Genomic DNA, 24,634 nt, shown 5'->3' with positions numbered 1-24,634 from the left:
CAGGCTCCAACCTACTTTAGATAAAAGCTCTATATAAGCAGACTAATCTAAAAGTGTGTATTGATTTTGTGTCTCTGTGTGTCTGTCCTGTCTAGGTGCACACGCCCTCTTGCCCAGTGTAAGTTCTGGGACAGGGTCTAACCTTTTCTGACTTTGCACAAGTACGGAGAGAAAATCAATCGGTGCACAAAACATTGAACAACTGTACATGTAATATGTGTAATCTTAGAACTAGTACTATATTTTCCAAGTTTTAAAATCCCTCTCAGTGGTCTGGTCAGTTTTAGTGTGTGATGAGAAGGGCTTGTGTGAGAGCAGCTTTCTTTCTCTCAAAGTAACTTTGGTTTGAACTTTTATTTATGATTTTAACACTATAACAGGCAAATCTTTACTCAGTGGTGCATGAAATTTATCAACCTATGAAATTTGTTACATTGGTGTTAAATGCTCATTATTACCGTGCAATGTGGAAACCAGGCTAACACGTCGGTGAAGTTGCTGATGTGCTTAAATCCTCGGCTTTATCGGCGAGGACATATCAAAACGGCTGAAGTCATTGTATCAGGCCAAAGGAAGAAATACAGAGCAAACACCAGAGTCACTTTAAAGTTTTTATTCATTACGCTGCAGTTTGACTACAGCATAAGTACAAGCATAAAATCTTTGACTACAACAGCACTTAGAGCAACGTTTTTTGATTTTTTTTTCATCTTTTTTGTAAAAGTATTGCAATAACAGGCCTAAAACCTATTACATCACAATTGCTTAAATAAAGTGAGGCAAAAATACACAACAATTCTACCTCTGTGTTTGTACATATACACACACACACAATATGCAGTCGCTTCGGGAAAGTATTCACATCCCTTTACTTTTGCACACTTTGTTGTGTTGAAAATAAAGATTTGCAATGGAGAAAACTGCCATAACCCATGATGACAAGCTGAAAACACAGTTTTGCTAATTTGTTATATATCATAAACTGAAATCTTATATTCCCAAAAACACAACGTTTGCTTAGGTGCCTCCTGTTTGTTCTAGAGATGAGACTAGAGTCTCAAACTACACCTATTGTACTAGTTTAGAAACTACCACCTGTTTACGTGGTAAGTTTATGTCCCACAATTCAGACAAGTCGGGACAAAAACCATGCCACGAGGTTCAAACAACTCCCTGTAGACCTCTTAGCAATAACTGATGGCAAGAATGGGACAGGACAAGGGAATAAACCCAGTTCTAAAGCTTTGAATGCAACAGTTCATCTTTTAGTGAGATAACTATGCTAGAGTGGCTTCAGGATAAATCTGTCCTTGAGTGGTTCAACAAAACTGAGACTCAGACCCGGACATCTGGGGACACACCTGAAAATTGTTGTCCACTGACACCCATCCAATCTGATGGAGCCTGAAAGGATCTGTCAGGAAGTCTGGGATAAATTTGCCCTAAATTCAGGGGTGAGAAGCTGGTAATGAAAAGTCAGAGCTTTAACTGGGGCCTCTACAAAGTGTTTCAATCCTTTTGTGACTGAGAGGTTTTAATTTTTGACTTTTGCATAATTTGCATAAAAATTCCAAATGCATGTTTTTAACTTGAGTGTAGACTGATGGACGGAAATGGAAATTTTATCCATTTAAAATGTAATTTACAAAACAAAGTGTGCAAAAGTAACCGTATATGTATGTATGCATGCATGTAAAAAAACACATCTATTTCTATAAATAGATGTATTTTTTTCAGCACAGAGGGAGGGGGAGGGGGGGGAGGGGGAAACAAGAATAACTCCGTTTTGTAAATAAAGCAAACCGATGTTACAAAACCCATGATGGAAGCAGTCCTATGGTAACTGTCGAGACAGAGAGAATACCAAACGGTTGAGACGTTATTATCATAGCTACTTGTTGTCAGCGGTTGAATACAAACTTTTGAGAAGTGGGAAGAGGGAGAACACTGTGGCGGGCGGGGGAGAGGGGTAGGGGGGGGGGCGGTAAAAAAAAAAAAAAGGAAAAGAAAAAAAATATTCAGTCTGAGCCCAAGTTTAGTTCTTCAAGCTAGTGCAGGAAACAACAAGAAGAAATAATAAAGGAGAGCCAGGTGGGGCTCCAGCCAAAGTTACAATAGGGTTTTTTATTTTTTTTCAAATTAAAACTACACAACTGCCTCTTATTTGGTGCACTGAAGAGAAAATGGCGTGTTGCTATATACATCGTCTATAGATAAGAATAGACATGCTCTGCTGTTATTGTACAGTGGAGTTATCTTCAGTACTTACTGTAAATAAATGACTGCAGATTAAACATTTCTATACTGTGCCACATATAATCCTTATAATGTAAAAAAAATAGATACTGTAGGTTAGAAAGTAAAATGACAGTTTTACCTGCCTTTTCACACATTTCAAGCCAGTGCAACTTCTGAAAGCGGAAAAAAAAAAACAAAAAGGATTTTTTTCTTTCCTGCTTAATCATGTGATCACAAGTCATGATCATCCTGTAACACAGCTGAAAGGCTATAACCAGAGCTCAACATCTATAGCCAGATGTATAGCAGTGCTAAATGTGCTCAAGAGTTTCGTACTTTGGCTGATATACAAAAAACTACCGTTGAAATAAACTAGAAAATTGGTAAGACCGATGAGTACAGACACATTCTTCTGTTTTAGAAAGTGCTGATGTGTGCGATGGTCGTGTTGTGGCGCTTTCCCCCCAAATTAGACAGATTCTGTCCTTTTTTTTTTTTTGTTGTTGTTGTTGTTGTTGTTCGACAGTTTAACAAAGCCAGTTGAAATTTGACATGGCTGAAGTCGAGGCATAAATGCTAATGGGTTGTGTGTGTAAGTGCGATATAGGTTTTCTTAAAAAGATGACTTTAAACAGAAGAGTACATGTTACATACATGATGTTAGTAGGTGAAAATAAAACCAGCCAGTAAATAAGCCAAGACAAGCACTGAAAGCTTGTTCTTATTAGAGGAATACAATAAACAAGTGAATCATTTTTTTTCTCAACAGCTTCCTTAATCCAGAGGTTCTCATCCTTATCATAACGGACTATTATTTGTAGCAAAATATTATAGGTTTGTATTTGTGTTGCAACCATATTCTAAGCATAAAGTCCAACCCATGTTCTCTCATAAAAAAAAAAGAAGACAAAGCATGTTTTTAACTGTAGGCCTTTACAAATTTGATGCTGCCTTCTTAAAATTCTTATATTGTCTATACATTATATTACATTATTCACAACATTTTTTGTGGTTTCTACCCATTGGGTAGGATATGTGCATATTATATTCAAGTTATATACAGCACCTTACAAACAAACAAAGAAAGACAGACTACTGAAAAAAGCACCGTTGGAAGTGAGGCACAACGAAGGTGGGAGCTTTTTTTTTGTTTCTTTTTTTTTCTTTTTGAGTGCAAGTGGGTTCCTATGTCTGCTCCACACGGAGGGTCAAACTACTGGTCAGAATGGCTTCACAGGTGCTTTTTCAGGAGTGACCGCAACTGTCTGGCAAACAGAAGCGGGCAGAGGCTGGTGGGTGTGCGTGTAAACCTCGCCGGCGAAATTAAAGATTATGGTGGAGATACAAGCACACGGTCGGTCCTGTGGCTGCGATGCTCATAGCTGCACGCAGACCTAAAATTAAATGTGGTATATGGCCACATCTACGCAAAATAAGATTAAATCTATGAAAGGTTTTCACATGTCGCCCTCAGGTGACTTGACAGCTCAATTTCAGCCATATTGGACTTTTCGTTATTAGTCTGTGGTCCCGGCTTTAAGATGGTTATGTAGTTTTGCAGATCTCAGCTACTGAGATAAAGAAGACTTTCTCAAACATTGATGTTTAGGGAGAAGCCTGACGTATCAACCCAATGGGTGAATATACACAAGGTTGAGTCCGTATTTATCGGTTGTATCACATTTCAGAATGCTGGTCAACATGCCAGGAGGGAAAATATGGGCCATCTCTTCCCAAATGATAAGCAACATCAGGGTGGGAGTCCAGCCTTATTTGTTTGCGTCCAAATTCCCCGTCAAGATGCTTTCTCTCACATAAAGGATTTAAGAACACAAGGTCTGGTTTTAAATGCCAAGTACCATGGTGAAGAGATTTCTCCAAAGGTTATGTAAAGTCAAAGGGAAACCTGCCAAAATATCTTCAGCTGATGTTCTAGTTACCTAAAATAAAGACGCTTTCCATCTATGGATCTGTCAGTGATTCAGTTTTGATTAACTATTAGTTCTTCTAACTAATTGACTCTGCACTTTTATTTTCCTTTTGATAATTTTCTGCACACTCCAGCAAATCATGCACTGGGAGAAACACATCTTGAGGGGGGGAACAGACTTGGACACACCACCAGCATGATGAACTCCACATATCAGCAAGCCGCAATTATCAGAAAAGTGGCCGTGACATCTGTAGTCAATGCCGCAGGAAATGCATTTGAAAATGAGAACCACGGGCCAAATAATGCAGCACACAGCATTACAGTGCACTGTATTCCACTCAGGGTTATGTCCTATATGTAGCCGGCAATATAATGTTCACGTGACTCGATGATGTCTGTAAAATAAAATAAATTTAATGAGTAATTCTCAAAAACCACACGAGGCCAACCACCTAAAATCATGTGAGCACTCTAACTACTTTGCTACAGGACAGAAGTCCACACTGATCTTTCCACATGTGTCTGATTTCCTCTGCCAGGCAGGCGGTCAGCACCACTGTACAGCACCTGCAAGGATTCCAAGCAGCAGTTGGACTGAGGTGTGGTCTGCTCAAACATGAACATTAGGCACCTTATTTACTCACATAATAGTAACATGCAAACCTCCTTGTAGAAAACATTAAAATTCATCTTTATATCCTCCATTTACAAGCTATGACTGCGCAGAATAAGCCAAAAACAAACAAACAAACAAAAAAACAAACAAACAGAAAGTAGGAAGAAAAAAGAGAAAAGAAATACAGGTTGTAAGCTGGTCCATACAGTCAAAGGCAAAAGTGTTGGGACAGTTTCTTCACCCAGACATGTGTGTGGAGCTAAATGTAAATGTTTCAGTGTGGGCTTTACAGGAAACAAGAGCACGATTTTGTCTCAATACTTGTGCTTTTGACAGCAGATCTTTGTCCTTCTAGTTTTGGATGTGTTAAGGAGACAGGATGGAGAGGACTAGTTGGGGGGGGGGGGGGTGCATAAAAAACAGCAGTAGCAACAATAGAAGCAGTAGCAGCAACAACAATAGCAGCAGTGATGTAACACACACACACACACACACACACACACCTCCAGTCGGATGAAACAGACAAATTGATCTTTTCTGTCATCTCATGATGTGCAGATGTAAGAGTAGATGTGAGCTGTAAGTGCACAACATGTGGATGTTAATTAGTTTTCTCACTACATTCGCTGGCTCCCGGTTTGACAACTGGAATCTACATCTGCTGCATTAGCTTCAGAGACTCGAACGTCACACTCTTAATTCCCAACAAATAATGTAGCAAATAATTTCATCTGGGACTCAATTCCATACTATGTGCAGTACTCACTATTGTCATTATAGTGCTGTTTGTTCCGTTAATATTCCAGATGGAGACCTCCTTTTTTTAATTTAGTACTCTAGGTCAATATGCAACTCGAGAACACTAATGATTAAATGCAACCTAGACAGTCTATACTTGTCTTGTAAGTGCACACGTCGTCTACGTGGATGTAATATAACTGTACACTGGACTAAGATGCATATTCTTCTGCAGTCGTATCTTTCCACACCCAGCACACATCAAAAGGGATAAAATGAAGAAAATAAATGAATAAAATCCTATGGCTTTTCCAGGATTTTCCAATATTACTGGACTGAACTGAATAAATTCTGATTTAAAAAAAAAAAAGTCGATTTAAATGGTTTGTAACGCTTAGAAAAAACTTTTTTTTTTCAGGTTAATCCTTTTCAAAAGATCCTGTATGGGGAAAATGATTTTTGGTTCAGTGTGTGTGACATCATCAAATTGCAGTATCAATCTTGGGGGTTTGGTCCTGACACGAGAAACTCTGGTAATATAAGTAAGACACTGTCAATCTTTTCTCTGTTCCAAGATGACCTTTGGCTCTGAGTGTGAATCTCTGAAGCCTGACACCAATGACCAGCTTGGGAATTTCAACTGGAATCTTCATTTTTAGAACCAGTGGGCTTGAGGCTTGTAGCCACCAAGCAGGGTGGGGAAGTACTGGATGATAAACAGATTGTACGTGTTAGCGTTTCCATAGGATCTGTTCCAAACGGTGGAAAAACATTTGCTATGCTACATACTCAAAACGTGTAGTAAGAAAGTGGGAGCCATTGTGCGAATGAGTTTTACGGTAACGTTACTTCTGCCTCCACTGAATCCCAATGAAACTCGAATTAATGTTGTGTAAATATTATGTTAATTCATGTCTAAATAAGTTACCATGCCCTTGAATTTCTAAACTTAGACAAGGTCGACTAACAAATCACTCAGCTGCACACGCACGTATGTAAATGCTCAGGTGTCAGTTTTTCCATAGCTGTGAGGACAATTACTGACAGAACAGCTTTCTCCGCTTCCTTAACATCAACCATCACAACCAGATGCAACCTCAACCTTGACCTCTGCTCCTACTTGATGCTAGCAGTTATATTGTACTTTACTTTGTTTACTTCCTTAGTTTTATTTGTGTTCCATGTTGTATTTGCCTGTCTGAGTCAGGAATCCTTTGAAAAGAAGGTTTTAACCTCAGTGGGTTTAAACAGGTCGAATACAGGCGAAATGAAGGCCAACAAATAAAAAATGAAATAAAAAAAAAATAAAAAAAACCCCCAAATAAACAGAAAAAGCCCTTTGAATCCAAATATCCTCACCATAGAAACACACACACACACACACACACACACACACACACACACACACACACACACACACACCAGGGGAGGAGAGGACTGCCCTAGCACACTGCCAAAAAAGGGCTCCACTCCAGTGTACACTTTAAAGGGCTTGGCGGACTCTGCATCATTTGAACGCGCTTTTTTTTTTTTTTTTTTTCAAATGGATGAAGGAGGGGTGGGTGGGGGGGGGTGATGATTGACAGTATGTACCAGAGACGCTGTGGGGGGAAGGGGTGAGGAAGAGACAAGGTCTCAATCTGGTTAAACTAAACAGACACAGAAAGCACAAGAGCAGAGGAGAAGGCAACAATGAGCAGAGAAAAAGGCTAGATTTTCAAAAAGTTTTCTTTTACAAAACGGACCCTCCCATAGCCCTTTGACTCTGATCACAGACAGTTTTCGTTTAAAACCTGATGGCTTTGCTGGCGGATGCAGACAGGAATCTTGTTTTTTTTGTTTGTGTGTGTGGCTATAGAAATGTGAAGACGGAGAGCTGAGCCTTTTTCTTTTGTGTTTTTTTTTTTGTTATCAGGGCGGCTGAGTTCAGCGTGGCTGAATGCAGAGTTGATGAGGTGTACGGACAAAGGAAACAGGAAGTGTCAAGTCCTCAGAGGTCAGGGACAGGGCTGAGGAAAAAAAAATCTGCTGTGACCAGGCTGCTGGGTGGAAGTTTGAATATGGTTTTCATCTTTACATTTTTCTGAGTATGTCAACTAAGTAGCTGGCCAGAGAACGGTTTGTTTGGAGTGTGTAGGGTTTGGGAAACCCAGTTCCAAATCTTGTAACAAACTACCAGAGGAAGTAAGAAAAGTAATATCCACCCATTGGCTGGTTACAAGGAAGATTCCATTCCCAGTGTAGGCTGAAGTGAACACAGACGTGAAGCAGTACAAGATGATTCTCTTACTAAGTATCACTGTGCCTGTGGTGTAAGCAGACAGATGCATTAGGCTGGATATGAGCATTTCTTGTGGTTTGTATAAAGAAAAAAAGAAAAAAGGACATAAGCTTATAATACTTTTTTTTTTTGCTCCCAACTGTTCAAAACAACTTTGGAGCAGAAGTTCAGTCAGTAAGTTTCATAAAAAGGACACACACACACACACACACAAAAAAAGAACCCAACAAAAAAAAAATTAAAACATCACATAGCATAACTTCCCTCTTTTCATTTACAACAAAAGATAGTGCAACTTTTAGATAACTTTTCCTTGTTGTGTTTTAAATGTTACAACAAGTCATTTTTTCCCCTCATGTATTTGCTTCCTTGTGAACCTTGGCACTAAGATTTGGGTTTGTAAGTCTTTGTAAATCCTTGATTCTCAGTTCTCGCTTTGTGCACAGATCCCGGTCCAAAAACTAAAGAAAACAAAACAAAACAAAAAAAATAATTATAATAATTATAATAATAAAATTTAAAACAAAATTAAAATCATCCTCAGTTCCCAGGGACACGGATGTCACCCAAAGGGGAAAAAAAAGCAAAATGTTTCAACCTGTGCCAACAGATGTTTCTTTCTCATACGAGAGAGAAACGAAGTCTCCATGCTGTGCATACACCCTGCCCCAGCAGTGCGAGCTGTGAGTTACTTACATACATACATTTAAAATAAAATAAAAAAACAAATCAAACTAAACAAAATAATTGTTTCCTCTTGTTCCTTGTTTTCTTGTGGCTAAGGTTGATATTTATTTGTGCATGGGAGTGTAGAGCAAGGACATGAGAGACACAGAGAGAGCGACAGAGAGACCACTGCTTACAGGGGTGTCAAGCACAGACAGTTTTCAGACTGGGATGGGACGTCCCACCTGCCTCCCTGCTCTCTTCTTCACACCATGTCCTCTGGTTGGCCTTCCTTTGCCTTGGCAGATACTATTGTGCTTTCTGATTGCTGCTGCTGGATCGTCCTGCTCCCTGGCCCTCCCGGCCCACCTACCCTCTGGTTATTGCTGTGCTGGTGTAGAAAGAACGCCGAGCCAGGGTAGTGGCCCATCACCTCGCTGTATGCCGGTGGGGGACCCTCCATGCGCCCATGGCTGCTGGAGTTGGCTGCGCTGATGCCAGAGTTACTGCTGGGTGGTCTTGGACCGCCTCCTCCTATGCCCCCTGCTCCTCCTCCTCCCACCCCTCCAAGACATACACCTCCTCCCATATCGATCAAGTCACTGTCGTAGATGGTCCGGTTAGGTGGCGCTCTCACTGACTCTCGATTAAGCTCCATTTGCTGCTCTGGGTCACGGAGCTGTAGGGTGCAGGGCCCTTGATACGGTGGTGGCTCCTCACCGTCTGACAGTGATATGGTGGGTGGCAGGTCAATCTGGTGCTGCAGGTAGGGGTAGGTGGGCTGGAAGCGGCTGAAACGGTCACGGTGCATAAAGGAGGGAGTGGTGAAGCGATCCCTCGCCTGGGGAGCGTAGAATACCTGTGGAAAAGATGTAACATTTAAGGTGGGTGGATTGATCCACAATGTGCATTTAGCAATGCATAATAAAACATCCCAGTTTAAAAGTTGCTGGTAGCCTTTCGGCAGCTATAGCTCTTGCTAGCTAATGTTAACTAGTACAAGAAGAAATGAAGGTTTATACTACGTTTTAAAAGAGGAGAATCAGCTCCAACGTTGTTTCTAATGCTTTGTTTGGCTTGGTCTCTTCTACACTTTCTTCTCTTCTTAATTACACTGTTCCACGTCACCTTCAACCTCCTCCGTTTCATTGTCTCCCTACACTGCTGCATCATCAACATGTGGAAGAGAGCTGCCTCGTACTAACAAAATAAATCTGACGTAGACGATAGCGCACAACATCAAATGACCTACATTTTATCTATTGTCCTACAATGAAGCATCATATGTGATATCATTTTTTTCATTCAAATTTCTAAAATTACCACAAAACTTGATGATGTAAAACTGCTCTTTCCTGCTTGGAGTGATCTGACACTGACCAGTGAGTCCTCAGGAGGTCTGCTGTGGGCTGCTGAGATAACTGCAACCTCACCTAGGAGAACTAATCTCACCTTGCAAAAGACACAGGGACTAATTTACAGAAGTAAACTCTTCTCCTTTGCCGCAACATTCAGTACTTGATAAGTCAAAACACACTTAAGTCATGGCTTCTGTTTTAATGGAAGAGAACCTACTCTGAAGAAGGAGTCTAACAAGTCCCTCAAAATGCTGTTCTTAAGAACTATCATAACTTTCAGGTCCTGTGGTGCAGGGACAAAAGCTGAAAATACATTTTTAAGAAGTATGAAACATTTCTGCTCAAGCAAAAGTGCCAAACCCCCAGACCACAGCGGCCTTTTAAGGCCATTTTGGCATAGTAACCACAAGTGTAACAATCTACTAGACATGTTCTGTGGATTTTATAATCATTTACAGCATTTTTACAAGTGGTATGCATGAGACGATGTAAATGTGGAGTGAGAAGCTCGAGAGATCACTCCATCATTTATCTTGCGATCCCCTTCGTACAGTATGGATTATGTGCACATGTGCAGGTAGAGAGCGTGGCTGCTCTGTTTCAAATTGTTGGGTGGACTTAAAGTGAGCGACTGAGGATGTTTCTATCACGCGACTGCCATGGAGTTTTTTATTCTAAAGCACAGCTTCAATCGGCTTTAAACAAAACACCATTTCACATCACGAGCCTCCTGTAGGTGCTGACTCTTCACTGAGAATCAAGTGGAGTTCCTTCGCTTCTAAACTCAGTCAACCACTCGCTGTGTGTTACATGTGATAAATCACATGTCCGGACATTGTTTGGAGCTGATTCCCTGGACTTTGAGAGAGGCTAATGACCTAAATGAATTGATACACCTATGGTCCGGACACCCAGGTTCAGGCCCACCAAGTTAAGCTCAATCGCAAAATCAGCCCTCATGAGTCAAGATACAGTGGTGTATATTGAGTAGGCAAATTAAGTTGTTCACTACGTATTGAAGAGGATTTTCTGAGTTCAATGTAAACCGTGTCTGTATGATGATCCTGCTGCGGTTGCGGCAGCAATGTGTCACCCCTCAGCGATGAAAGACATTACAGTTTAATTACAGTAAATGAGAAAAGATCCAAAGAGCCTGCTACAGATAAACAACATTCAACACATTGGTTCATACTCCAGCTTTTGTCAGAGGGCGACTGCATGATCCATTTCTTAATTTCTGCTCATTTCAACACATTTCTACTGTGGTGAGTCATTATCAGAGGGAGCCCATTTCAATTAGTGACTGTGGCTCTAATAGTCAACTCCCACCGACAAGGCAAACTGGATAGAGAGAACATCAGACTGGAAAAAAAAAATTAAAAAAAGTCAGGGCAATCAAAATGGTAAGAGAGAGTGGAAGAGAGAGCGAGAGTGAGACGGAAAGAGAGAGGAACTGAAAAAGGCTACTGAGATAAGGAGAGGCAGAGAAGACAGAACCACGGAAAAAAGATAAACCGAGCCAGGAGAGCAAAAGAAAGCTGCAGAGAAAGACAGGAAGAAAGAGACAAAGAGAAAAAAGTACAGAGGCAGAGAGAGAGACAAACAGAGGGGGGGGGGGGGGGGGGGAGAGGAAGGTATATAGCTGATAGAGGGAACAGAGTGCAACAGAGCAGGGCAGCTCTCAGACGGCTGTCTAGACAGTGTCAGGGGAGGTGTTGCTGATTAATGACGCACCAAAATCCATCCACCCCCCTGCCACAGACACACACACAAACACAGCCCCCATCACTGCATCTGTCACCCACTGACGTTCACTGGTTTCATGTCCCTCTGTGTTTGTGTCTCCATGGCCTTTTTCTTTTCAGCAGGTGTCTGCGTGCTTTAAAGTTGACACTGTTTCCTACTGCACATCATCTTCTGGCTCATTTCACCTGCCTTCGTCTTTTCCCTCTCTAGCCATCCCTCAGATTTCTCATCTCCTTTTCATTTTAATTGATTTACTTTACACAGACATAGTTTAACTGGCTTGGTACCTGTGTTTACTTTGGTTCGATCATGTTTTATTGGCTGCACCATGTCCTATGTAGTGGCTCTCATTACCAGACTGGCAATGCAGTTTTTTTTTACACAGCCTCCATTTTTTAAATCTATGAGTCCAACAAATTGGAACTCAGGCTTTGTTTGAGGTTCTTTAGCTACTCTGGGTTTCCAGCCAGATGTTCTATGCTTGCTTCTATTCTCTGGGTCACCTTCATGAGAAATCCTGCATTTACTCAAACTTTATCACAACACAGACTCTGGGATGATCACTTACCAATCGATTATTTTATGTTAAACTATTATAACAACACAGGTTACGTCTTGTGTAAACACAAGAGACAAATACAGTGAAATTTGAGCTCCATAAGAAAATATATCACAAACTTACTGTAACTTTAAGAACCTTAATGGAAAAAATTTTGATATTTCTCTGATTTGTTCATTTTTTTTTTTTTTTTAACCAGATTGTGTATATTATGTATATTAAATTTGCCTGTTGTGTTGGTGTGGAGGGGTGTCATGTTGGAACAGCAGCCTGCCAGGCCTCTACTATTGCAGGGGAAACACAGACTGCTTTTCGAAAACAATATCTGCTCATTTTGAATTTGATTTGAACAAAGTTAGGACAGCGTCCTGTTTACCAATATTTTGCATTATCTCTTATGACACCACTATGTGATAGGTAAGTGAGAGCAATTCAGTTCTAAAAGCAAGTATTTTTCCACCATTCTTGCTTTATACAGAATTTCAACTGCTCAATAGTTTGGGCCCCTTTTGTCATGTATCATACAGTTGGGGTGCAAAAGTGTGCATCCCCTTATTTTCAAAAGGTAAAAAGAGTAAAAGCATCTTTCATCATCGTAATATTTAATGCACATTCAGCCAGTACGTTTTCCTTCACTTGAAATAACTTATTTTTTTGTTAATTCATTAAGAGGCGTGCAAACTAACATAATTTTAATACAACTCTTTTAATACACTCCTTGAACATTGGTTACTAATGATGATCAGGGAACATTTGTATTAATATTACGTTTGGTTTAGGGTTAAGTTTGCATCACCTAACAGTGACCCCTAACATTTGTGAATGTAGAAAACGTGTGCTCAGTGAGGTCTTCCTCAGCCCATGCAGTGACTCACACTACAGAATCATGTCTTTTTTTTTAATGGAGTTCTGCCTGAGAGGAAACAGTATCACTGCTATTTAGGTTTCTGGCCTTGACCCCTGCACACATTGATTTCTCCATTTTCTAAATGTTTTAATAATATGAACCACAAGTCCCCATATTCTTTGCATGTTATGTTGAGAAACATGAGTTATTCTAAAGTTGTTGAACAGGCGTATTTTAACAGTGCTGACCCTCGTCACATCCCTATTTCTAAAATATATACTGACTTTTTGACATTTACCCTTGTTACTTGTCAGATTTTCCGACTTGTATTAAACAACTTCTGCAATTTAACTTATTTGAATTGTATTGCAGGCATCAAAGGTAACCAAAGTTACTTTGTACTTGTTACACCTGTTTATATATTTTTATATAAATAAATAAATAAATATCCAATAATTAACATATCATCTTTTCTGGAAATGTGTGTCTGGCCTTGAAGCCATTAAACAAACAGAACAATCACAATGAGTGTACAGTACTGGCATTTGTTTGTGGTTATGTCTTCAGAAATCTTTAGAACCATGCAAAACAGGGATTGGAGTGCAAACCTTAGCCAGTGTGAGCCGGTGTCAAGCTTTCATTTGTGGATGATCAAATATTTACAATAAAGACAAATGCAAATGTCAGGATCTTTGTGTCCTAAACACACAAGGACAATGATGATACAAAGATTCAGAAACATTAGAGCTAGGAAGAAACAGATTTGTTTTACAACATAGGAAGGAGAGCAAGTCTATAAGTGATCGGATTCATTCATTTTAATCCCCATCATTAAACTAGGGCTGGGGGACGCGTACATAATCAATTACGTAAATACACAGACCAACGTAACGTGTGTCTGCGCTTCATAAATAGGAAGTAAGATGCCTGTATGTGGAATCTATAATGTTGTGAAATAGGCACAGCTCCCATTTACAGAGTGACTGCAAACTACACACCCCTGAAACCGTTATTTAATTGACTACGTCGTTGCTTCATCACAGGGAACAAACACCATTAGTTGGCTATAACAGCCGAGAAGCGTTCAGCCACCAAGTTAAGTTGTACGTTACTGGCGGGGGCTTTGACTGGTTTACAGGCCCTTCAGAAGAACTTCTGTGTTGCCATCTTTATACCAACAAAAACTGTCCGCTGCTTCCCAAATAACAAGCCATAGGTCACCAAAGACATAATCGTGAATGAGAAAAAGGCAGCGTTTAGGTCAGGTGACAGCGAAGCAGCGATAGACGTCCAGAGACGTCGGTAAAGTTCAAAGGGGGGAGGGAGGCTTACAGGAGGAAGCTTGAACTAAGGCTCAAACAGAAGGTTAGCAGAGCAGTCTGGAGTGGCCTGGATTTCCTCTGGCCCCTGGTAAAACCATCTCTATACCCCCTCCAGTTTGCTTATCAGCCTCAGCTGGGGTGGAGGACACTCACATCCACCTGCTACACCGCATCTACACCTATCTGGAAAAACCTGGGGGGGTTTGTAAGGATTATGTGCCAGTGCTTTTAACACAATCCAGTCTGTCCTGCTGGGGGAGGAATTAAAGATCACGCTTATTGACACCCCCATGGTTGCCTGGATAACATATATATTTAGATAGATATATAGATGGATAGATAGATATAGATGTAGAGAGAGAGATTGTCGAGTTTTGTTCAGGATAGACTGTTGGGAAATTTCAAAATACTTTAGGTGATTATGTCTTTGTCCTGCAGGTGACCCAGTGAATAACAGGTGGGACAATAATCAAAAAAATTATCGATAGATTAATGGACAAGAACATTTAAAAATAGTTGCCCTATAGCTTCATCTTACACTGCACAAGAATATCAATTGCAAGTTATCATTTGAAGTAATGTTTCGAGCTACATAATTTGGAGTAACTTTTACAACACGTAGGCTTGGCTTTGAGTTTATCACGGGTCAGTGTGGTGTTTGTCTTACCTCTGAAGCACCTTGTCGAGAGCCGCTGTCTGAAGGCCACAGACACCCATCCTACACACGAAGAGAAAAGAGAGAGAAAAGCCTATGAAAATGTTCCCTGGTGGCTTCAACATCCCTATACGCCTGCCTAAAGCTGGTTAACAAGCTTATGTCTGAACTTTAGTGGGATTATAACTAGGGCTACACGATTAATCTAATGACATTAAAGACAGCCTGTGCGATAATACAACTACAAAAAGCTGCACTTTAAATAAATAAATCTTTTCTGTGTGCAGTTTGCCCAGTATCTATGCCCCTAAACAAAGAGACCACCATGCAGCCCTCTGTTAAGGCAGTGGAGTATGTTGTGTGTGTGGTCACATGACTTTTCAGTGTACGGAGCAGCGTTGTCACTTCAGTGAAAGCTACGTTGTTTTGTTTTTTTTTAAATACAGAAAGCCAATAACATTCTCCAGTGAATGTTCTCTTGACTGACTATTCCGTGTGGGCAGCAGCACAATCAGGTAACCAGTCACCAGTCAGAAAGGACATGAATGAGCTGAAGCAACTAATCAACTTTGTTAAAAGTGAATATTACTTGATTAGCTGTAACTTTATTTTCTCAAAAACTGGATCCACTAAATGATACTTAATGATTAGCTCTAGATAGCTAGAGTTTGATTTCATTTAACTAGCTGTGTCATGACATCATCAATATGCAAATTAGGGTGTGTGACATCTACAGACTTTCTGAGCAAGGTTTAGTAACTTTCTACTCAAATTAATTGGTAATAAATGAAATTTAGTAAAAAAGTATCATGTTATATGTTTTATGCAAACTTATATATTGAAGTTGCTAAATACATTTTTAATCTGTATTCTGTGCAGTTTTCTTGCTAACTAAACACATACACTCATGATTTGTTTTTCAATTAGGAAATTGCAATATTGTCCACAATTTTCACATTATGACTTTTATCAAATTTTGCAGGACTAATTACAATAGCTATCTTACTAACTGATGTGTCAAGTAATCAAATCTTTATTTTGCAATGAGTCTTATGAAACATGTTTATCTCATGTTTGTTTGATGGCTTCTGATAACGCTTTAGAAATCAAGTCTTTACTGTTATATACTTTACTGATGACAGAAACTCTTCTTTAACAAAAAAAAGAAAAGACAGAAAAAAAAAACATAACAAGTCAATGAAGACACAAAGATAAACCAGGAATGCTGAAACACTTCATGGCTCCAAACCCAGAATCTTGCCCAGTCTCAGAGTGAGGACAACAAAAAGCTCTCGTCTTAAAAAATAGGATAAAAGCTGCAACAGAGAACACACAACTATCAAATAACTGCAGTGTTCTTTCGTCTACATTTGACTTGAGGATCAATTATGATGGCACAGTCAATATTTTGTAATGAAAAAACAACCCGAAGAGCTCGACAAACATGCATAAATGCTTGTTATTTATGCGTCTATTAGGAGCAAAGGCTGCTGGCTATTCTTCCAAATTGCACTCTGCTACAAGGCTTTGTCAAGCTTGTTGCCTTCTGATGTTGCATTTATAACATTTTTTTTTTGCTTTGTGTCTGGTTCTGTTTGCATAATTTGTCCTTTGATAGGGCAGAACAGAGCGGAGAGATGAAAAGGGGACTGAATTTAAAGAATTTGCCATGTGACAATCAAGACACTGGTTTATTGTGTTGAATATATTATGTACCATGTACCAATAATCCAATCATTTTTGCATCCTGTACCTGAGCTATTCCAGTGGCTGCAATCTTGCAATGTGTGTCTGTGTGTGTACATTTGTCCCAGGGTGTTGACATGCCAGTATGGGGGCGGAGCCGCTGCTGTCTAGACGGAGCTGTGGTGAATTAAACATCAAGGTCTGACAGAGTCTGGCTCTAAAGAAAACAATTCAGCAAGTTCACCTAACAGACTGAAGGAAAGCTGTCACCTCAGCATAACTGGGACACAAACTGAATATGATCAAAAAATTCATTTAGCTCAGTGCAGCTTTACTGGGAGTGAATGTTTGTCCTGCCTGAAAAATAAAGAGTGTACTCTCATAATGACTACGCAGAGACATTCAGTGTGAACAGATGAACAGGCAGACGTACAGTTTTTCTCCCACTCACTCATCAGTTTAGAGCAAAATGTTTTTGGATGGATGCTGCACCTCAACATGCACGCACACACACACACACACACACATACACAGAGTTTATTACTGACCTGCTGCAGGGCATGGTCGTGCCTACGAGCCTGGCTCTGCCTTGTTATGAAAGACCAGGTGGAGAGCTTGTAGTGGTTGAGCAGGCAGATGATCACAACCACCATCACTGTCATGACCACAATGATGATGATGATCTGAACAAACTCCAGTTCAGCTGCACAGACACAAAAGGAGAGAAGGCGTTTAGTATCAAACATTTAAGATTTGCAGCTCCAAGAAAATTTGCTGCGAACCTGAACGGAAAGCCTCATTGTGGGTTGGAAGAAGAACAACAACAATCTTTACTGTCATTGAGCACATATACATATTCCACACACGTTACAATAAAATTCTTTCTCTGCATTTAACCCACCCCCCTGGGGGGAGCAGTGGGCAGCCACGGGGCTGCGCCCGGGGAGCTAGCACTAAGTGTCTTGCTCAGGAACACACCTGGTGGGTAGTGGAACTTCTGCATCGCATCTGCTGCTCTACCTATTGAGAAGTCAACACTGAAACAGGACAAAAATCTGCACTAATAAATATTTTTTGTCAATCGCATAATGGCCTCAGCACAAAATGAAAACTATGAAAACTGTGTTTGTAAAACAAACATCTTCAGTAGAAAATGTGTTTACCCTCCATTTCAGACTTCACACCTTAAAGCACTGACATAGAAAAAAATAAAACTTAATTCAATACAATATTCATAATACAGTGGTTCCTGTAAGGGGTGTTTTAAGACAGAAAATCTTTAGGACTTTTTAAAGGGGCACTTGAATGAGCTCTGCTCTAAAGTGTGTTCACCACCAGGGGGTAGCATAGGTCAAACTGCAAGTCAGCATGTCATACAGTGTAAGGATGGTTTACACATGTGAGAATGTGTGTGTCTTTGGATACAGACTAAAAAGGTTCAAATCGGACAGAAGATAAGAGTCGGGACTGTGGTGTCAGCCTCAGCGTACAGTGGTTTCTTTGTGGAGACACTGAAAGACGACAGTGTTTCTGTCCCCAACAAACAGAAGTGTGAGGCAAACGGACAGATCTGGGATGATCCCAGATCCCCCCGTTACATTCCTAACTCACCCACCATCTTTCTTTTCCCTGCTATTCTTTTTCTTATCTTAGATCTATCCCTCCTTTCAACATGTTGTGTTGTCAGTTTCTTCTGGGCAGCAGTATTGAACTCATCTGGTCTTGGCAGCCAGTTTGACCCCTGACTCACACTCTTACTCACTGCTGGACTCTCTCTCTCTCTTTCTGTGTTAGTGTCTGTGAGTCCATTCTTGTGTGTAGTGCAGCTCAGCAATAAACCCTCAGCTATCTGAGCTATAATGTCTGGATTATATGGGACATTTCCACTAAACTTTCGGGATTTTATTGCCCATAAGCCACCTTGGCACTTTTGACTAATGTAGTTATGTAATCATAAAGGAAAAAAAAAAAAAAAAGATGAGCAAGAAACACAAAACATTAGTGAATAAGACCATGCAAATCGACTTAAACCCAGGCTGTCCCAGTCGTTACTGCATCGGTAATCCTCCACGACTTGGGTTGGGTTAGTGTTGAGCCTGAGTTAAAAAATAAACCCACCCAAACGTGCCTCTGTTCCACCACAGCAGCACTGGGGAGGGGTGAGGTAAGAGGAAAAGGCTAACTAGCACAGACCACATGTCAGAAGAATTCTCAAAAACGAAAACTAAGCGAGTGAAACCATCAAAGCAGCGTTGACATTAACTTTGTTTCTTCTTTTCTCCTGTAGTTGTGCTTCTCCCTTTGTACCTTTCTGCAGGTATGCCGGGTTTTGGAGATGTGCGTTTTCACTGTGAAGCTACTAGTGCATCTTGCTCAGTGTTATGCTTTTGCTCTTTTCTTTTCTCTTTTCAGTGACCCCATCTACTGGGGCAGATGGCCGCCCACCCTGATCCTGATTCTGTCAGAGGTTTTGCCACTTAAAGGAAGTTTTTCCTCTCCATTGTAGACTCAGTGATTACTCAAGAGAGAGATTTGTTGGTTTTCCCTAGAACTCTGTAAAGTCTTGACTTCATTGTATAATATCATATGAGATGATATTATTGTGTAAAGATAACATTTAACTGAATTGAATATTCAAAACAATGACAACAATGAACTAAAAAAATTAAGGGTTGCAAGCAGCAAAAAACAATAAGCCACATTTAGATCAACACTATCTGTGGTGGCCTACCATATTTCTCACACCATACACTTGAAAATGACTGTTAGAGCTGTCTCAGTGTCAAAAAGGGAAAAAAAACCAAAACAAAACACTGGCCTCTATGGGATCTTAACAGTAGACATGGCACTGCCTACACAAAGAACAAAACCTACTAAAGTTTGGTAGTGGTTGTCTTATTTCTAGGTAAATCAGACTGAAGTGCCCTATAATGGGCGTCAATACGTGACAATCTGGAATGAAGTGCCCTCATGGGGGCACTTTCAGTGGAAGAAAATGTGATAGTGCCCTGTAAAGTGCTCCCACAAGTGACTAATGGGGTGAGCTGCAGGGTGTATCATTTTCTGTATGGGTGCCATTGTAGTGGGGGAAAAAAGTGCCTTTTAGTGTTGACCTAAAGGCAGAGATACATGACTAGTAACCGAGACCTACAGAGTCTGAACAAGTCACACTTAAAGATTGTTTCCACTAACTTCTACAAATGTTTAGTCTGGAGCACACATATTTGCACTGAATAAACACTGGACAATACGCTGTATGATTAGCCAAATTTTGACTTCAATTATGATGATGGCTTCCAATGATTATAAACAAAACAAATCTTTTCAAGACAATTCTGTGCCCCGTTCTGTTTTACTATAATGAACTGCTTTGTCTTGTTATACACGAGCTCATTTCCTCTACAGTGGTGCGTTTTTACCCCTCACCATAACCACAAATTGTGAGAAGGGCTATGACATGTATAATTCCCCAGATTCTACACAACATAATAGTTCATCTACTAGCCAGCGTGTTAGAATGCTGTCACACAGTCAGGCAATTTTATTACCACGTGAGAAGAGTCGAAACAGCAAACCAACAAGAATTAAAATGGCGATTCATTAGGTTAGTGGTGAATAGCAGACTCCGGTCTGAGGTTAGACCCAAAGACGTTTGTAACCAGAGCACAAAGTGCTTCATGTTAAATCTTTGACAAAATTGTCTACGTACAAAAGGTGCAGCGTGGCCATCTTGACAGAAATGTGTGGGTGCTTCTTTTAGTGTGTCAGTTGGGTGACGGAGCAGTATACAGGAAACATAAGATCTTGAGGCTGTAGAATTGTCAGAGGTAACTTGTTATCTTAACCTGAGTTCAGATTACAGTAACTGGAAATGTATATCTATGAAAAATCAAAATCTACTCTAGACTCACTCCAACACCGTAGCACAGTGAGGGACACAAACTGGTGATGTAAAAAAAAATTGAAGGTGGCACAAAGTCCTTAAAGATGAGTGGAAATATATGCTTTTGCTCTCACTACAAAAACAGCAAGCACAGTAAAATTACTATGGTATGATTTTAAAAGAGTGATGTTTGGTTTTATGTTTAATTATATTAATTTAAAGCTCAAGAAAATCCACTGTAAGAACACTTACTAAAAAAGTTCAAGTGAGTTGAATAATTGTGATCACAATATTGGGATACTACTACTACTACTAATAATAATAATAATAAAAAAATCATTTTGCTTTTTGCCATAATTGAGCAGCCCTTGTTGGTAGTAATCGACAGTAAATGAACCTGCAAATTATGACATTTCCTTCCTGTTTAGGACAAAGTATTTCACTTAGTTATAACATCATTGGTTGCTAATGTTAGACTCTGATAAAAAAAAAAAGTTAAAGAAAAGATTAAAAGATTTTAATCTTCAGACTAAGTTCACTGTACTCTGTTCTTCTAAGAAACACAACACATCTGCAACTCTAATGTCAGTGCAGTTAGACATGTTCACAATTCACCTGCTCTGATTTTCATGATACAGTATAGTTTGTCTCAGCCTGCCGTTTCAGTATCACAATACTAACCTCAACTAATGTCTGACAATCTCATCTCAAAACCGGAAAAGTGGATAGAAAACTGGTTCTGTTACCAAGCTGAAGATCTCTCCAGCCACTACTAGCGCAAGGCAGAGAGGCGGCTGGGGCGAAATTTCACATACTCTGCAAGTGTGTGGTTATAAAAACCACAAAAAAAAAAAACAGATCCCTAACTCAAAGCTGGCTTCTGAAGGAAAGGAGCGGGATGTTTTTACAGTTGAAGCTAACTAAAAGTACAATGTCCTGTAGTTAGCAGCCTCCTGTCAAATCAAGAAGGAAGGAAAAGGAGGAGTTGAGAAAGGGACGATGGAAGTGTGGGGAGAAAAAGGGATTAGAAATTAAATATGAGACAAGTTTTAGGGAAAGATGGAAGGTCTATCCAGCCTGAACCCCAGAATCCATCCATAGTTCAGATGCTTCAGAAAACCGTGTACAGCCTTGCACAGCTTCTTGCACAGCTGGCAGCCTGCATTAGCAGAACCAGTCTGATGTTATTACAACAGTAATCCACTTGTCAAAACAATATCAGGCCTGCATCTGCAGCAACTTTGTTCCTTCAGCAGGCTGAGGGAAGGACTGTTTCTTATTTGACTAGATGGATAAAAATAGATTTGGCCACTTTGTGATGAGGTGGCTTTCTTTTGTACCATTAGGCTCATTTCTCTCAAAAGGTTAGTCTATATTTTAAAGAAGTGGCCCCACAGGAGGAGAGGACATTACAAGGGACTATGCTAAACTTACAAAAAGGCATTTACTTTCACAATTAAAGCATGATCAACAAAAGCAACAAGTCTTTAAAATGCTTCCTAAACAGGAAGCATTTATTTTTTGGCTTGGTACACAACTGAAACAATCATCAAAATCCTCTGTTGACTATTTTATTATGAATTAACTGTTAACTGATCACTGTTTGATACTACAGACACATACTGGTTAGTACTGAGGATTTATAGCTATCTGTAAGACACAAACAGCAGCCGTTCAAACGTAAAAACTGTAAAAGAAAGCATAAACAACACAGACACACACACACAGATGGCCCTTTGACCTTTGTGTGTGTGATAGAGGGGCCAACAGGAGGTCAGACAGTTCAGCTGACCTGCCAGTGAAAAAAAAGCAATCACGCAGAACAGCATACACTATTAGAGTACAATGCACTCTGAGGACACGTTCATGTGAAATGTGACATTTTCAATGATGAGTCATGACTATTTAACTATACACACATTGAAGTTCAGTGCACTTCTTCTCCCTAAAGAAATAGTCCCACTGAAAAATTCCGGTAAGATATTCTATGAATTAGCTAAGAAACTCCTGGAAAGAGATTTCAGTGTTGAAAACTTACAGATAGATATAATTTAGGGTAAAGTAAGAATAAGGATAGAAGTAATATTGGTTCATACATACAATTAAAACTAGAGCTAAACCTATGAAGTACTTTATTTTAGGCACTGCCTGCAGGTGTCTCTGCATTTGTTGGTGCGGCAGGTAAGGGTGTGTCTGCTAAGTAAGGATATCTATAACAATAAATAAATAAATAAATAAATAAGCAAATTATTTTCCTGTGTGTCACTAAAGTGTCACTTTATTTAGCTGTAATAAAAAGGGTGGAATAATATTCCCTCCCATATGTATATATTAAATGGTAAATGGTAAATGCTCTGCACTTATAAAGCGCTTTTCTAACTATTGGCCTCAAAGCACTTTACACTGCTTCTTATTCACCCATTACACTCACACTCACACACACTCACACACCAGTGGGGGAGCTGCTATGCAGCTGGCCAACACTCACCGGGAGCAACTAAGTTGGGGCTCAGTGTCTTGCTCAAGGACACTTCGACATGTGACCGGGGGGGCCGGGGATTGAACCAACAACTGTGAGATTGGTGGACAACTGCTCTACCTTTATTATTATGCAATATGCAATACTATCATTATGTAATTATTTTATGCAGCAAAACATAATTGAGAATCAGTCCCTTTAGTGTTTGTGCATACCTAGTTAAATAAAGCCAGACTTTTATTTTACATTTTTTTGTCCTTCCAGCTTATTCCGTGAGATCAGGGGTCACCACACTGGATCACTGTCCACATGTTGATTTGGCACAGTTTTTACGCCGGATGCCCTTCCTGACGCAACCCTCCCTAATTTCTACCGGGCTTGGACCGGCACTGCACAGCTGGGGAGGGGAAAATGCTGTTGGCTGTTGCCCAGAGACACTTTTTCGACATAAAACGTTCTGTGAATAATGGGGGCACACAAGCTTTCCCAGTTTGGCCCTGAAATGAAAATCAGGCTCATGGCTATCTATAGAGACTGAACACACTCAGCACATTGTTACTGCTTAATAAAACTTAACGTTTCCACAATTTGCTTGTTTGTCTAAAAAGTGTCAATGTGGAAATAGCCAGTGCGCTGATTTTGCTTTAATTATAATTTTACCAAGCACAAAATCAAGCTCAATAAACCCCCCAGCTGGCTTATTACCTCAGCAGCCATTTCCTGTTTCCTGTTGCACTGCAGAGTTACATCTTAGTCATGAAGAGAGAGGGGGAAAAAAATTACATTCTCAGTCACACCTGGCAATCACAACTGCAGGCATCTCCTCCATGACTCACTGTGGAAATGTTGCAAGGGCTGTGTCACTGTTGGTCCCAAAGTACAGCCCATCTACCTGTGTATTTTCCTCTCTAGTCTAGAACTATAAACATATTTCAAGGAAATTGAGAGAAATCATGCTTTTTACTTTCATTTGCTCATCCTCCTGCTGCACAGTCATCTCTATAGCCCAGCTAGACACTGAGTTCACAACCGGCTGCTCAGCACACACATGCACACACAAACATAACATACTGTACACAGACCTACACTGCTGCCACTGACATTGCTATGGTAACCCCTGGGCATGGTGCCGCGATCAGCAAGGCTCAAAGCTGCTGGGGTGCCATGGTAGCAACCTAGCAAGCTCACACGCGCACACCAAGATCGCTGGAAACAAGAAGAAAGAGGAATCAAAGACTGGCACAGTCCGAGGGAAGGACAGAGTCTTCAGTAATGAAGGGACAGGAGTTAGGAGAGACGAGAGAGAGAAAATGAGGTATGTACAGACTCCTCTAACTCCCTTGGGAGATGTGCATGTCTAGACGGCTGCTATCAGCCTGGCAGCAAAAGTCTCAACTAGTGTGTGTGTGTGTGTGGGAGAGAGAGAATCAGGCCTCAATGCAGTTGGTTTCTCCGTGGAAATAAATGAACTAGTTTAGTGCCATTTAACCTTGAGGAGATGGGCCTGTTTGTGTATGTGTTAAGCTACCTGTGGGATATTAAGTCTATTAAACAGCTATCTGAAGGGTCAAAATGTCCTCGAAATTCTGGAGGGTGTAAATCATCTATATTAATGTTATTTAGAGAA

At 40.3% G+C, this 24,634-nt stretch overlaps 1 protein-coding gene across 3 annotated transcripts in view; it reads right to left on the bottom strand.

Annotated features, from left to right (window-relative positions):
* Positions 1-598: 598 nt before the first annotated feature.
* LOC137130259 (low-density lipoprotein receptor class A domain-containing protein 4-like) overlaps positions 599-24,634 on the bottom strand; it is a 176,600-nt gene continuing 152,564 nt past the window's right edge. For all 3 annotated transcript variants that reach the window (XM_067510132.1, XM_067510133.1, XM_067510134.1), the window contains 3 exons: positions 17,194-17,348; positions 14,972-15,022; positions 599-9,331 (listed from right to left, as the gene is read on the bottom strand). In XM_067510132.1, the coding sequence (XP_067366233.1) occupies positions 8,738-9,331; positions 14,972-15,022; positions 17,194-17,348 (800 nt within the window). In that variant the 3' untranslated portion in view covers positions 599-8,737. The remainder of the gene's footprint in view (positions 9,332-14,971; positions 15,023-17,193; positions 17,349-24,634) is intronic.

The sequence above is a fragment of the Channa argus genome, chromosome 7, assembly GCF_033026475.1.
Source record: "Channa argus isolate prfri chromosome 7, Channa argus male v1.0, whole genome shotgun sequence".
Taxonomy (NCBI): Eukaryota; Metazoa; Chordata; class Actinopteri; order Anabantiformes; family Channidae; genus Channa; species Channa argus.
Note: the sequence above shows the minus strand (reverse complement) of the source record. Positions and strands in the feature narration are given on the sequence as shown.